General features: G+C 46.8%; 1 protein-coding gene across 1 annotated transcript in view; it reads right to left on the reverse strand.

Annotated features, from left to right (window-relative positions):
• Positions 1 to 12,500, reverse strand: part of LOC143504957 (plexin-A1-like) — a 63,149-nt gene that overhangs the window by 41,654 nt on the left and 8,995 nt on the right. The window contains exons 4-7 of the mRNA XM_076996064.1: positions 11,252 to 11,375; positions 7,269 to 7,422; positions 6,704 to 6,803; positions 1,774 to 1,888 (exon numbers count right to left, since the gene is read on the reverse strand). Of these exons, the coding sequence (XP_076852179.1) occupies positions 1,774 to 1,888; positions 6,704 to 6,803; positions 7,269 to 7,422; positions 11,252 to 11,375 (493 nt within the window). The remainder of the gene's footprint in view (positions 1 to 1,773; positions 1,889 to 6,703; positions 6,804 to 7,268; positions 7,423 to 11,251; positions 11,376 to 12,500) is intronic.

Below are 12,500 nucleotides of genomic sequence, written 5' to 3' on the forward strand. Positions count from 1 at the left end.
GGGGTGGGTGGGGGGAGGGGGGGGTGGAGGGAAGAGGAGGTGGGGGGAGAGGGGGTGGGGGTGGGTGGGGGTTGAGGGGGTGGAGGGAGGGAGGTGAGAGGTGTGGGGTGGAGGGTGAGGGTGGTGGTGGGAGAGGGGGTGGAGGTGTGGGTGTGGGGGTGTGTGGGGGAGAGGGGGTGTGTGTGGGGGGAGGGGGGTGGGGTGTGGGGGTGAGGGGGGTGGAGGGGAGGAGGGGGTGAGGGGGTGTGTGGGGGTGAGGGGTGTGGGGGTGTGTGGGGGTGAGGGGGTGTGGAGGTGTGTGGGTGTGTGTGGGGGTGTGGGGGTGTGTGGGGGTGAGGGGGTGTGGAGGTGTGTGGGTGTGTGTGGGGGTGAGGGGGTGTGTGTGGGGGGTGAGGGGGTATGGGGGTGTGTGGGGGTGAGGGGGTGTGGAGGTGTGTGGGGTGTGTGTGGGTTGTGTGGGTGTGAGGGGGTGTGGAGGGTAGGAGGGGCCGGCCTGTCACCTCAACCAATTACAGATGGCCCGATAACTCAGCCACCGTGCTTTGTTGATAGGGAGCTCGAGAGTCGGCACGTAAACCAGAAGAGCAGGAAGAAAAAATTGAAGGAACGTGGTGTGAACATAAATAGCGGGATGGATAGTGTGACGGAGAGAGGGAGGCCGCAGAGTGGGAGAAAGAGAGAGACACAAAGAGAGAGAGAGTAAAAGGGAAGATGTTTGAGCTAATCATTCTTTAAGAGCTCAAAATTGCATCGACTGAGCCCAATCTACCTTTCAGAGTTCATTTGTTCGCTGTCTAAAACTATCTCAGCACTGCTACCGACCCGCAAACACACACGCACACGACACACACACTCATCAGTAACACCAACACATGTCAGTAGCGGATTATGAAAGGCTAAGATAATTATAGCCAATGGAGGTCTGCTTTACTCAGCCACCACATGAACCAGAACAAATGGGAATCACAGTAGGGAGTGTGGACAAATCACCGAGCACGTACGTGTGTGTGTGTGTGTGTGTGTGTGTGTGTGTGTGTGTGTGTACGTCTCTGAGTGATGGATTAACTTTGGAGTATGTGGCTGCCGGATCATTACTTGACATGACATGCAAGGTCCCACACAAATGTGATACACCAACCTGGTCACTAGGTGTGTGTGTGTGTGTGTGGGTGTGTGTGGGTGTGTGTGTGTGTGTGTGTGTGTGCGCATGTGTGCATGTGTGTGTAAAATTGCTCTCTCCTGCATTCTAGGCAACAGGCAGAGGCTTGAAAAGAAAAGGCCAGGCGTAATTGGGCAGGGGTTTTATCCCTTCTGACCAATTAAAACCCAGCAACACATACACAAACAACCAATCAGAGGCCTCATGCTAAGCTGAGGAGATAAGGGAATTGTTTCTGCCAAGACCACTAAAACAGACAAAAAAAAATGTGCATGGACACACACACACACACACACACACCCACACACACACACACACACACCACACGGGGACACACACACACACACACACACGGGGACACACACACACACACACACGCACACTCACACGCGCACACTCACACACACATGAAAATGACATACACATTAGCACACAAGATGCATATTTACAATGGGTCAGCATGGTGCGGTGCAGTGTGTCCATTACAGTGACATTACATTTGTTTTGCACCAGTTTAAAAACACCACAGCAGATCTGAGTGCTTCTAACATACTTCAGCTGAGGTCCACGTGATCACAGTGCGGTGATGGAACAGGAAAGGGCACGAGTCTCACCTCAGACATGTTGACCCGGCCTTCCTGGAAAGAGCAGTCATTGGCATTCTGCGTGCACATGTGACGATATTTGCACCAGTGACACGGGAAGGAGCCGTTCACACACGACAAACACCTGCAGGGGGGACAAAGAGTGTTTATGGACACGCAGGGCCTGAAGACAGGAACAAGAACATGAGACAGTTTCAGAGAAATACAGCAACCATGACTTCAAAGGCCCGACATCCCTTCAAAGGCCCGACATCCCTTCTGCGCTGCCCTTCAAGAGTGAACAAATGTCCTCGTCTTTCATGCCGTCTCCCTGGTCCTTCCTCTCATTGTTTATTTGGTCAAGCCTTTTGTGAAGATGCTATTTTATCCCTACATAGATGAGCTTCAGTAAGGGAGGTAGACACCCCCAGGGTTGAGACAGAGACAGGCAGGTAGGGACACCCCCAGGGTTGAGACAGAGACAGGCAGGTACGGACACCCAGGGCTAGGGCGGAGAAAATCAGGTAGACACGCCCAGGGTTGAGACTGCGACACGCGACACGCCCAGGGTTGAGACGGAAACAGGCAGGTAGGGACACCCAGGGTTGAGACGGAGACAGAAGACAGACACTAGGAAGATAGATGATAGGAATTCACATGGAACTCAGCAGAGAGAGAGAGAGAGAGAGAGAGAGAGAGAGAGAGAGAGAGAGAGAGAAGAGAGAGAGAGAGAGAGAGAGATAGGGGTGAATAACATTTTAACATTTCAAACAATCTGATGAATAAATATCTGATATACAGTGCCTCGCAAAAGTATTCACCCCCCTTAAATGTCAGCAGAGTTGTCCGGACTACAAATGACATACATATGGTTCCAGGTAGTATATTTTATTGCAAACCAATATGCTCTTAAAATAAAGCTTCCAAGTCAGTGATCATTATTTAACAACAGATATTAAATGCTTATTGTGTATGTACTGAACCCCTTTGGGCTTGTACTTGGGAGATCCACCTTCTGCTGTGGTAAGATCTTCAAGTCTGGTGGGTGACGTTTCTGCCAGCTACACACTGTTTGGGAGTGGGGGTTGTTGTCCACAGGCACGTGTGCTCCAGGTAATTCAGGGTGACATTGTTGGACCACAAATTCCAGATTGGACTGAAATGTGCCTGTAGTAGAACATTCACCTTCATCTTGTTCGACCTCTGCAGTATTGCTCTGGCCTTGTGTTTGGCATCATCGTGAAGTTTCTCCCAAGCTTGAGCACTGGCTGTCTCGCAGAACCTCCCTGCATGTTGGAACGTACCATTGTTCTTCAGATTTAATAAAAGGCCCAGTTCCCCCCTGAGGAAAAGTGTCTCCTAACAAACTCCAGATGTGCTTTGATGTGGTTTCTCTTAAGCAATGGCTTCTTTCTAGCCACCTACCCATACGAGCCATTTGTACGCAGAGCTCTTCATATCGTTGACTGTGCACCCTCACTTCAACTCACTTCAATCTCGGCTGGCTAACCCTCTCAAGTGGCGAAGAATCGCACAGAGCGCTCGACGGGGCTTCTCCCGCTCAAATCCTCTTCTTACTCTGACGCTGGTTTGAGAGGCCGCCATGTCTAGGCAGGATCTGAGCTGTACGATGCAGTTTCCTTTTCCTTACGACTGGTTCAATATCGCTGACGGGAGAATCCCAAACACAAAATATTTACTTTTTTAATTTATTTGGACTAGAATCAAATACGTGTTTTATCCACAAAAGTTGAACTTTTTTAAATGAATAGGCAGGCAAATTTGGCCAAAGTGGGTAAGTAAATAACTACTGTGGGGGAAAAATTCAAATCCAGTTTGAATTCAGATGTAATTTTGCCATATTTAAAGAGACAGATGCAAAACAAATACAAACGACCAGGACAGAGTGAGTGCTTTGGCTGAAAAGAACTCCCATCACCATTCATTTGAATGAATCATCCCAGCCAAGCGATTTGTTCAGCCACAGACACTAAGTGATCATTCAGAACAAAGATTGCAGGCCACATAATTGAATCACATGATCCTCTTAATTGACCAATCTGCTTCTGCGTTGAGAGAAGCTGTCCAATTAGTTGAGAAATGGTTGGTCAAGGAAATTATCTCCACTTCCTAATCCAAACTAAGCAATTTATCAAGAAACGCTCTGCAGTGTGCAACACTACAATATAAGTTAAGGGAAGACGGTGTGTGTGTGTGTGTGTGTGCGTGTGTGTGTGTGTGTGAAGGGGCCTCCCATGGAGGCACCATTTGTCAAGTTGTTAATGCAGGATCTCTGGAGAGAGCTAATCCGTTCAGCCCACCAATCAGGGTTGGGCATGCAGAAGGGACAACCATGACTAATAATAAATGAATGAGTGTCTGTTAAAATAACCTGATAAACACGACCATGAGTGCACGCGCGCACGCACGCATGCACACACACACACACACACACACACACACACACACACACACACACACACACACACACACACACACACACACACACACACACACACACAGACATTCAGAGAGTGCCTTGCTCGATAGAAAGAGCTTGCCATAAATATTTGTTTCTGTCCGAGTGTGCGGTTTAAAGAAGGATCTGCAGACGTGGAGGTGAATGCCTCGCGTGATGGGGGAAAGGTGCAGTAATTAATTTAAAAAGACGGCAGCTGCCATTTACTTTAGAGACCACAGTGTTCAAATCCACAGTGTGCAGGGCCCAATGCTGCCACTGTAAGTGGTCCAGGCAGTCAAGTCCGACACCAGTGCCACAGGCACAGAACTATAGGGTTCAAAATATGGCTGCAGAATTTGATAATTAAGCCTTAAATATTTAACATATTTTAAGCTAATCATATCTCAAAAGGTCAGTAGCTTTTTGACCCCCCCCCCCCATATTTCCCCACTGTTACCAGTGTGGTACTCTTAGTAAACAGACTGAGCTTCAACTAGATGGACTGACCAGTTACTGGCCTTGTGAACCACATTTAGAGATCACCTATGTGGACTGCTAACAGGTGTTTCACAATAAAATTCGAAATAATGTTTTAAAATATAACAAGACACTGTTAATAGTGTTTCATATCTGAATGAAACAAAAGCTATAATATTTAGCTTTGTGTGATCATAGGGCGATGGTCAAATTGAAGCCAGGTTCTATTCCTCCTGCTTTGCTTTCACCCCTGCCCCCATCAGAGGTTTAATACACCACTTCTGTTGCCCCCATCCACCCCACTATCTCTGAGTGCCCCAAGCCCCTCACCCCACCATAAGCCCCCCCTCTGTTCCTCCGCCACACACCGGCGGGGCCTGCACACCTTCAGGTCAGGCGGCCCCTGTGGAGTGGACCCGTCCTAATCCTCACTCCCAGCCCTTTCTTCAGGTCTATTCACGTGGGGTCTGGCGTGGCTCTCCAACGCCCCCTCGCCCGCTCTCATCTCGCCCGCATTCTCTTCTGGGGTATTAGAGCAGCTGCCCGGGTCTGCTGTCCCAGCGAGGCAGCGCACACACACACACACACACACACACACACACACACACACACACACACACACACACATACACTTCACCAAAAGGCCCTCAAAGTAATCACTCTCACATCCTACCCTCTCCATCTTTCTCTCTTTTACACCATTCCTTTCACCCCATCCCTCTCCCTCCATCACCCATGGCTCCCAGTCCTCCGTGTGGAGTGGTTCTTCAGTGCGGCAGCATCTGGAACTGGGAGGAGCATCTGCAGGGTGGGAGGGGCAGCTGGAGGGTGGGAGGAGCCACACTCCCATCCCCCGCTCGCTCCACAAAAGGCCGCACTTGGCCACACACTCACATGGATCTTTTTCATTAACAGACGATCATGGCTGCATGTGATTTTCCATTTCAGCGTCTCTTATTTCCGACCCCTCCCCTCCTCGCCCCGAAACGCCACCGTTCCAAATTAGATTAATATTAATATGCAAATTTATGGCATTTCAAAGTGCACAAGACCTCATCAGTTGAATAAATAAGAGGGAGCATGTGGGAAAGTGTGTGTGTGTGTGTGTGTGTGTGTGTGTGTGTGTGTGTGTGTATGCTCATAAGCCTTTTTCTCTGATAAGGAGAAAGGTGTGAAATTTAGGATTTCTACACCTTTCAGCACCATTTGAAAGAATGCTGGGTTTATACCTTTAGTTTGATATGATAATGAGAGCGTATAAAATGTGTGTCCTACTCAGTCTGTGTTCATCACCTACACAGACCCTATATCAAAGAGTACACTGTATGACAATGTTACACTCCATTCTCTTAGTAACACGTTCTCTCATGCTCTCTCAGATTTGTGTGCGAGTGTGTTAAGTGAGTGTTAGATAGATAGATAGAGAGAGAGAGAGAGAGAGAGAGAGATAGAGAGATAGAGAGAGAGAGAGATGGCCCTGGAGACAGCAAAGGTCTCGTCTATCCTGCAATGAGACACTACACACCCTGAGAGAGCCCCAAACCATCTGGACCCTCAAAATAACAGCAGCAGTTACAGCCCTCAATGAGATTAAGACCACTCCAACAGCAGGACCAGTCACCCCCCCCCCACTCCCCCTCACACCCCACAACAGGGCTTTAATTCACCGCCAATCGCTGCCATACATTACTGAAATCATTTGTGGAGAAGGTGCTTTCATTTCCAGAAACTGGAAGATAAGGTCTAGTCAGTAGAATTCAGCTCCAGCATTTGAACCACTCCCCTCCTCCAGGGACTGTGAAAGGCCTGTCAATCATCCGTGCTCAGGTTGCCACAGTTACAGAAACCTGACCCCCTTGGGTAAAATGAGAGGACCAGAGGGAAGAAACAGGGAAGACGAGAAGAGAGAGAAAGAGGAAGAGAGAGAGAGAGAGAGAGAGAGAGAGAGAGAGAGAGAGAGAGAGAGAGAGAGAGAGAGAGAGAGAGAGAGAGAGAGAGAGAGAGAGAGAGAGAGATACTTACGATTTGTGGACAGTGCAGTTGTAGAACACAAAATCCACACTGGCAAACTTCTTATCTGTTTCCTTTGATTTCAGATAGAGTTTCACCACGCGTTTATCACCTAGAGAGAGTGCGAGAAAGTGTGATGTAGAGGAAAGAGAGGTATCTAAGCAACACATCTCTTTTTCTTTCTCCACAGAAGGGCATTGCAGTGGTAAAAATAGCATACTTTGATTGTGCTGTGATTACCATGGATGTGATCAAAATTACACTACAGGATTCTCCCATTATCGAAATAGTCCATCTTTACTGAGATACTACTCACACTGCCACTGAGAGAAAAACACCACGTCTACTGAGAACGAAGCAAATGACGCTCCATCCCCAACCAGCACAGAATCATGGAGATGTGTTTTTCTAAGACCGAACAGCCTTAAGCATGAGAAGGTTTTAAAACACATCGGGGTAGGCGGCGTCGACGGGCCTCCTATGATTCCAGTATTTTAATATTCAACATTCCCATTTTTCTGTTTTACCCCAATGTGTCTTTGTTCCTTGTGCTCTCTCAAGCGCCCGCCCCCTTTACCTTGGTGGCGAGTGATCGGAATGAGTTCTTTGGAGGTGGGGGAGAGACAGTAGATCCTTGAGCCCTGGATCCTGGCCTCCGTCTCAGTGTAGTCCTCAAAGGAGCAGTTCACGCCTGCGGATAAGTCCGGAACGTTCCGTGCCTGGAGAACCAGCTGCAGAACCAATGAGAGTTAAGAGACAGAACGAGGGAGGAAAAAACACCCCTGCTGAAATGGTATTAACAGACCGTTTTATTAACACCTGCCATTGCCACTCTTGGTAAATGTTATTAGAGGGCAAAACAGTCACAGAAAAGGTTTCTGAATGTTAGAAAAAGTCCAGGTGGAGCGTCCTTACTTGATCGTTCACACATATACGTGTGTACAGTACAGTGAAATGCTTTTCTTGGCACACCCAGCTGTTTTGGGTAGCCGGGGGTCAGAGTGCAGGGTCGGCCATTGTGAGGCCCACAACTTATGACTGATGGTCCAAAGTCCTACCCACTAGGTTACTGTAGGCCATACATTAACGTGATTAAGGAATGCAAAGCGAAGGGCAGAATAGATGTGCACAGGTCAAAGGGTGTGAATGAGGTCTCACTAGCTCTCATTCATTGTCCTTAAACGTCTCCGCTTAAAACAGGGTCGTGTAGAAATATACCTCTAATGTGATTACATTTGTCACAGTGGCAGAGAAAATAGTTCAATTATGCTCAAAATAAATCTTATGATTTGACAGGGAAGAACATCTCAGCAATGTCAACGCCTCTGACGCTTCCAACATCTCCAGAGAAGCAACGAGATCCTGAACGTGCTGATTTCCGTAAGGTTACAGAAGTAGTGACATGTTTATTACAACCGTGATTGGGATGACTAAGTATAATCTCTGATGATTCATTATCAGTAGCACGTTCTTTCATCCATCTCACTTATTAACTACACCAGCAAATACTTTGACAGAAGACGTTTGGGATTAAGTCTTGGTTAGCCACTGACATGCAAGATTGATTTACAAGAGAGCATTAGCTTTTTATAATGTTAATAAACAAGCTCTTAATCATAAATGTATAAAACAGCAGGGGTGTGTTTTCTTCAGGGCGAACGTGCCAGACACAGTCTCCGCTGAACCCAGCAGCGTGCCGTCTTGATGTGGTTGGTACCCCCCCCCCCCCCCCCCCCCTCCTGCCCCATCTCCTCACACACAGGTTCTTTGTTTCCCCACTCTCCGTTACACCATCATCAATCCAACAATAAACCCCAAGATGCCCTTAACAGATGCCGGGCTGGCACAAGCAGTGTCCTAGCAGCGCACGGAGGGCCTCGCACTTCACCACGAGCATCAGAAACTACCACGCTGACGCAATCTGCTTCTAAAATGTTTTTAGAGCACCAGACGCAAACGCAGGTAATTTACCTCTCCGGCAGGTGAAGTGAGAAAGGACTGGTACCTCAGACAGTGGCAGGAGAGATTAAGGCCAGGCCAGTAATACCAGCTAACCAGAGGCAAGCACGAAAAAACTGATACGAGTATTTGGCCTTCACAGTGCATGCGGATGCCATAGCAAAGTGGGGTTTTCAAAGGCTCAAGAGGAAGACTGAACTCCTTGAGGATGAAAAGCTTAACATGACTTAGGGATGGAGAGTCCTCTGGAGGGGGGGAGGGGGTCTTTAAATCAACCGAGGCCTTCATCACAGCTCGGCTTTTAAGGGCATTGGACCCTCGGAAGCCCTTTTTTAAAAAATGGGAACAAATGAAAGGGCAGAAGGATCAAACGCTCCATCTTAGAATCCCTCAGGCTGTGATTGTGGAGATGACTTTACAGCCACAGGAATATTTGTGGTTTCTAGCACTAATTTTTGCCAGTTAAGATTAAGATCTTACTAATACTGTTCTCATTACAGAAGAGGACTAGCCAACTCACTAGCTGTTAGACGCTAGGTTAAAGTGCAGCAAATGCCTTCATTGGTTTTGCTTGGTTTGTTAAAGAAAACAAGCACACAGACCACAAGGGACATGGTATCCATGTATTATAACTGATCACTGTTACTTAGTTTTTAGTAATTGTTGAGTTTTTGGTTTTAAATTTTTGTGCCTTGTTTTTGAAAGTAAATTCCTAGCAAAGTAAATCCCTAGCAACCGTGTTCGTATCAAAACAAATACTAAATCTTAAATCAGACTCACTCATATCCAAGACATGAATCTTGCATATTACACAACCATTGGAAAAGTTTAATCACCTCTGTAAGGGCTGCCCAAACCAAGCCCTTCCCAAGTCAGACAGCTCCAATATCCAACAACATCCCTCTGGCTGGTCACCAGAAAAGGAAGACGGATGAGTTTCCTTGGCCTGTTGAGCTACACCTGTATCCGATTCTCAAAGCCTCTGCACTGGTGTATCCCCTACAAGCAACACTAGTGCAGTTGTGTTGACGCTCCTGCTGAAAGATGATCTTCACACTTTCAAACAGACATCAGGACCTTAAGGATCGAATCGTTTGGATCATCTACCGTATAAAACCGTCGACAAATGTCCCTTGTTGGGTTAACAGTATCACAAACAGAATTCATTTACCTTTTTAAAATATTCAGGGCTTCTGAAGGGAGGACTTCTTTGCATAAAATGTTTTCTGGGATTCAACAGACGCTTACATCAGAGACACATACCTATAGAGTCTTCCCTCGGAAACATCTCCTGTTGTCTGGGCCATCACAAACCCTGTCTCGGATGTCTGGGAGATGTTTAGCTAACCTAACATACATGTTTAAGATTCCCAGTGAGGTCCTTTAACTGTTCTGTGGTTGTGCAAGAGCGCAGTCTCTAATCTCAAACGTAATCTACAATCTTAAAGGAAGAGTAGAGCAAGAGTATTCTACTCTACGGCTGTCTTCTCAATCTGATGACAAATCAACAAGAGGAGGAAAGTTTGTCAATCTTTTTAGCAAAGCCACAATTCAGTGACTTTGCAGACACTTTAAAGAAGTCGTGGTACATCACTAACATCAAAGGTCTTCCGCAACCTCTACAGTGCTGGAGGCAAGGACTCGGGGAGGTGTTTGCGTCTGTGTGAAGATCTTCTACAAAGGACTATTCAAGGTCCTTATACAAGCCTGCTACTAAGAAACGCCCCAAAAAATCTGGAGGGGAGAAGGAGCGTTCTTTCAGCTGTTGAACAGATGAATAGCACTCTACAGGAGTCTCTATCCACGGATACATTTTTCAACCCTAAAATACACTCCTGTACAATGGTTCACACACTGTACTGTATGTGAGCAGTGGAATTTATCATTCAGTGAATAACAGGATTCCACTTATATTTTATTTTAAGGACTTTGATGGCAGTAGATGCATGAGTTGTCTTATACATTCATGCAGTTGTTTCAGATTAGGAATTAAATAAAAGTTGGACTCCATCAGGTGGGTGACATGGGTTATGTGAAACAAAACTGCCCTTAAAGTTCTGATCTTCAAACCAGATTAGATCACGATTTCACGCGCATCATCTCAAGCATCACTAGACTGAATTTGCATATGCATTTAAATAAACGGAGGAAAGAAATATCTCAAATAAAATGTCTTACACAGACAGGTTGTATAAGAACAACAGAAATATAAATTATGCATTGACTTATAATTATGAAAGAAAAGCAACAAAAAATAAATGTGTATTGTTGACGGTTACCTACTTAATATGCCTGTGCATGTTGAAATATGACTATTCTTTTAGATGCATCTGTGCACATTACCTACACTATCTAGTTAAGCATTATGACCCTACACGGTTTAAGCATTTAAGCATCTCAGCTAACCGTATTTTCAAAATATGTGCCTATTACAAAGGGGACACTGTACAACCTTTAGTGTCTTATTCATTGGGGACACTGTAGTGTCCATATGTGACTTGTGCATTGTCGGTGTTGTGTGTCTGTGTGCTTGTGTCTCTATCCTACACTTGCAGTGCTTTTTTGAATTGTGCACCCTGTAGCCGTTTGTCTCACACACACCTGGACTTCAGACATGGTGACAGAGATGTTGCTGGGCAGGACGGAGAGCTCCACGCACTGGTCCACTCTGGAGGCGAAGCGCTGTGGTTCATCGGCACGTGCACACCGGTCCTTACGGGAGCAGCTGTGTGTGGACACACACAGACAAACATACACACACAAACACACGCACACAGTGTCATCTTAGTCACACATGGTCACTGCGATATACACACCACACATCTCAGTCCTACAGACCCAAGTTGGACCGACGCTTTAAATAGATCTTAATGTAGATCTTTACTGCTAATCAAAAGACATGAACAGTAATTTCGCATGTGTAAATAACAATGTCGCAGGCAGTAGATCCTATAATATGAGGCGAGGCCTTCAAAACGTCAGCTTACAGGGAAAACGTGAGACCTCATTTGGAAGCGCGCGTGTGCCCTGGCGTACGTGGGCGTCCGCCCTCCAGTTCCCACCTCATTTAAGCGGTTGACGTGAACGCTACAGGGGAAGGCACTTAACTCGGGACGTGTGCGTTCACCATGTGTGCGCGTGAGGGAAAGAAACAGCTACAGCAGCACCAACAGCGTTATGCTAATCGCCCGCCCGCCGTAGCCGGAAGCCGAGCGGCTGACGTGGCAGACGTTGGTCTTTTAGGCTGGAGGTGTGGAGCGGAGAGTCAGCGGAGGACGAGGGCGCGGCGATATGAATGGTGATTACGGTGCAGGCTGACTTCAATTGCCATTTACATGCCCTCAATTAAAAAATCATGCTAATGTTCGTCCTCCGAGCAAGATGGAGAAATAGTGAAAATGTTTTACTTTGTGTGGATGAATTTTAATTAACATTTCCATATTGCCTTTGTTTCATGGCCTAAAGAAAATTTTTACAACGCATGTAGGAATCAGTGCTTCTATTTTTTTCCCCTGATTCACACTGTAGCGCAGGCTGCTAAAAAAAGAAAAAGAAAAGGTGTTCATGCACACGCACACACACACACACACACGCACACACACACACAGTCAATCACAATCCCCCAGCAGCTCCATCACTTGCAAGGGTGCTAGTTTAAGGTGATGTGGACCTGACAACAGTGGGATTTATCCTTCACAAGCCTTGTGCTTCCTGGTACAGCAGGTGTGACCCCTCTCCTCTACGGCACCATGTTGAAGAAACCTACCATTCACAACATATGGACGCCTTTGGCAGGAAACACCGCCACGCTGCATAGAGCACTTCCCTTGCTCACCTGGTGGACGATGTG

The sequence above is a fragment of the Brachyhypopomus gauderio genome, unplaced genomic scaffold, assembly GCF_052324685.1.
Source record: "Brachyhypopomus gauderio isolate BG-103 unplaced genomic scaffold, BGAUD_0.2 sc348, whole genome shotgun sequence".
NCBI classification, from domain to species: Eukaryota; Metazoa; Chordata; class Actinopteri; order Gymnotiformes; family Hypopomidae; genus Brachyhypopomus; species Brachyhypopomus gauderio.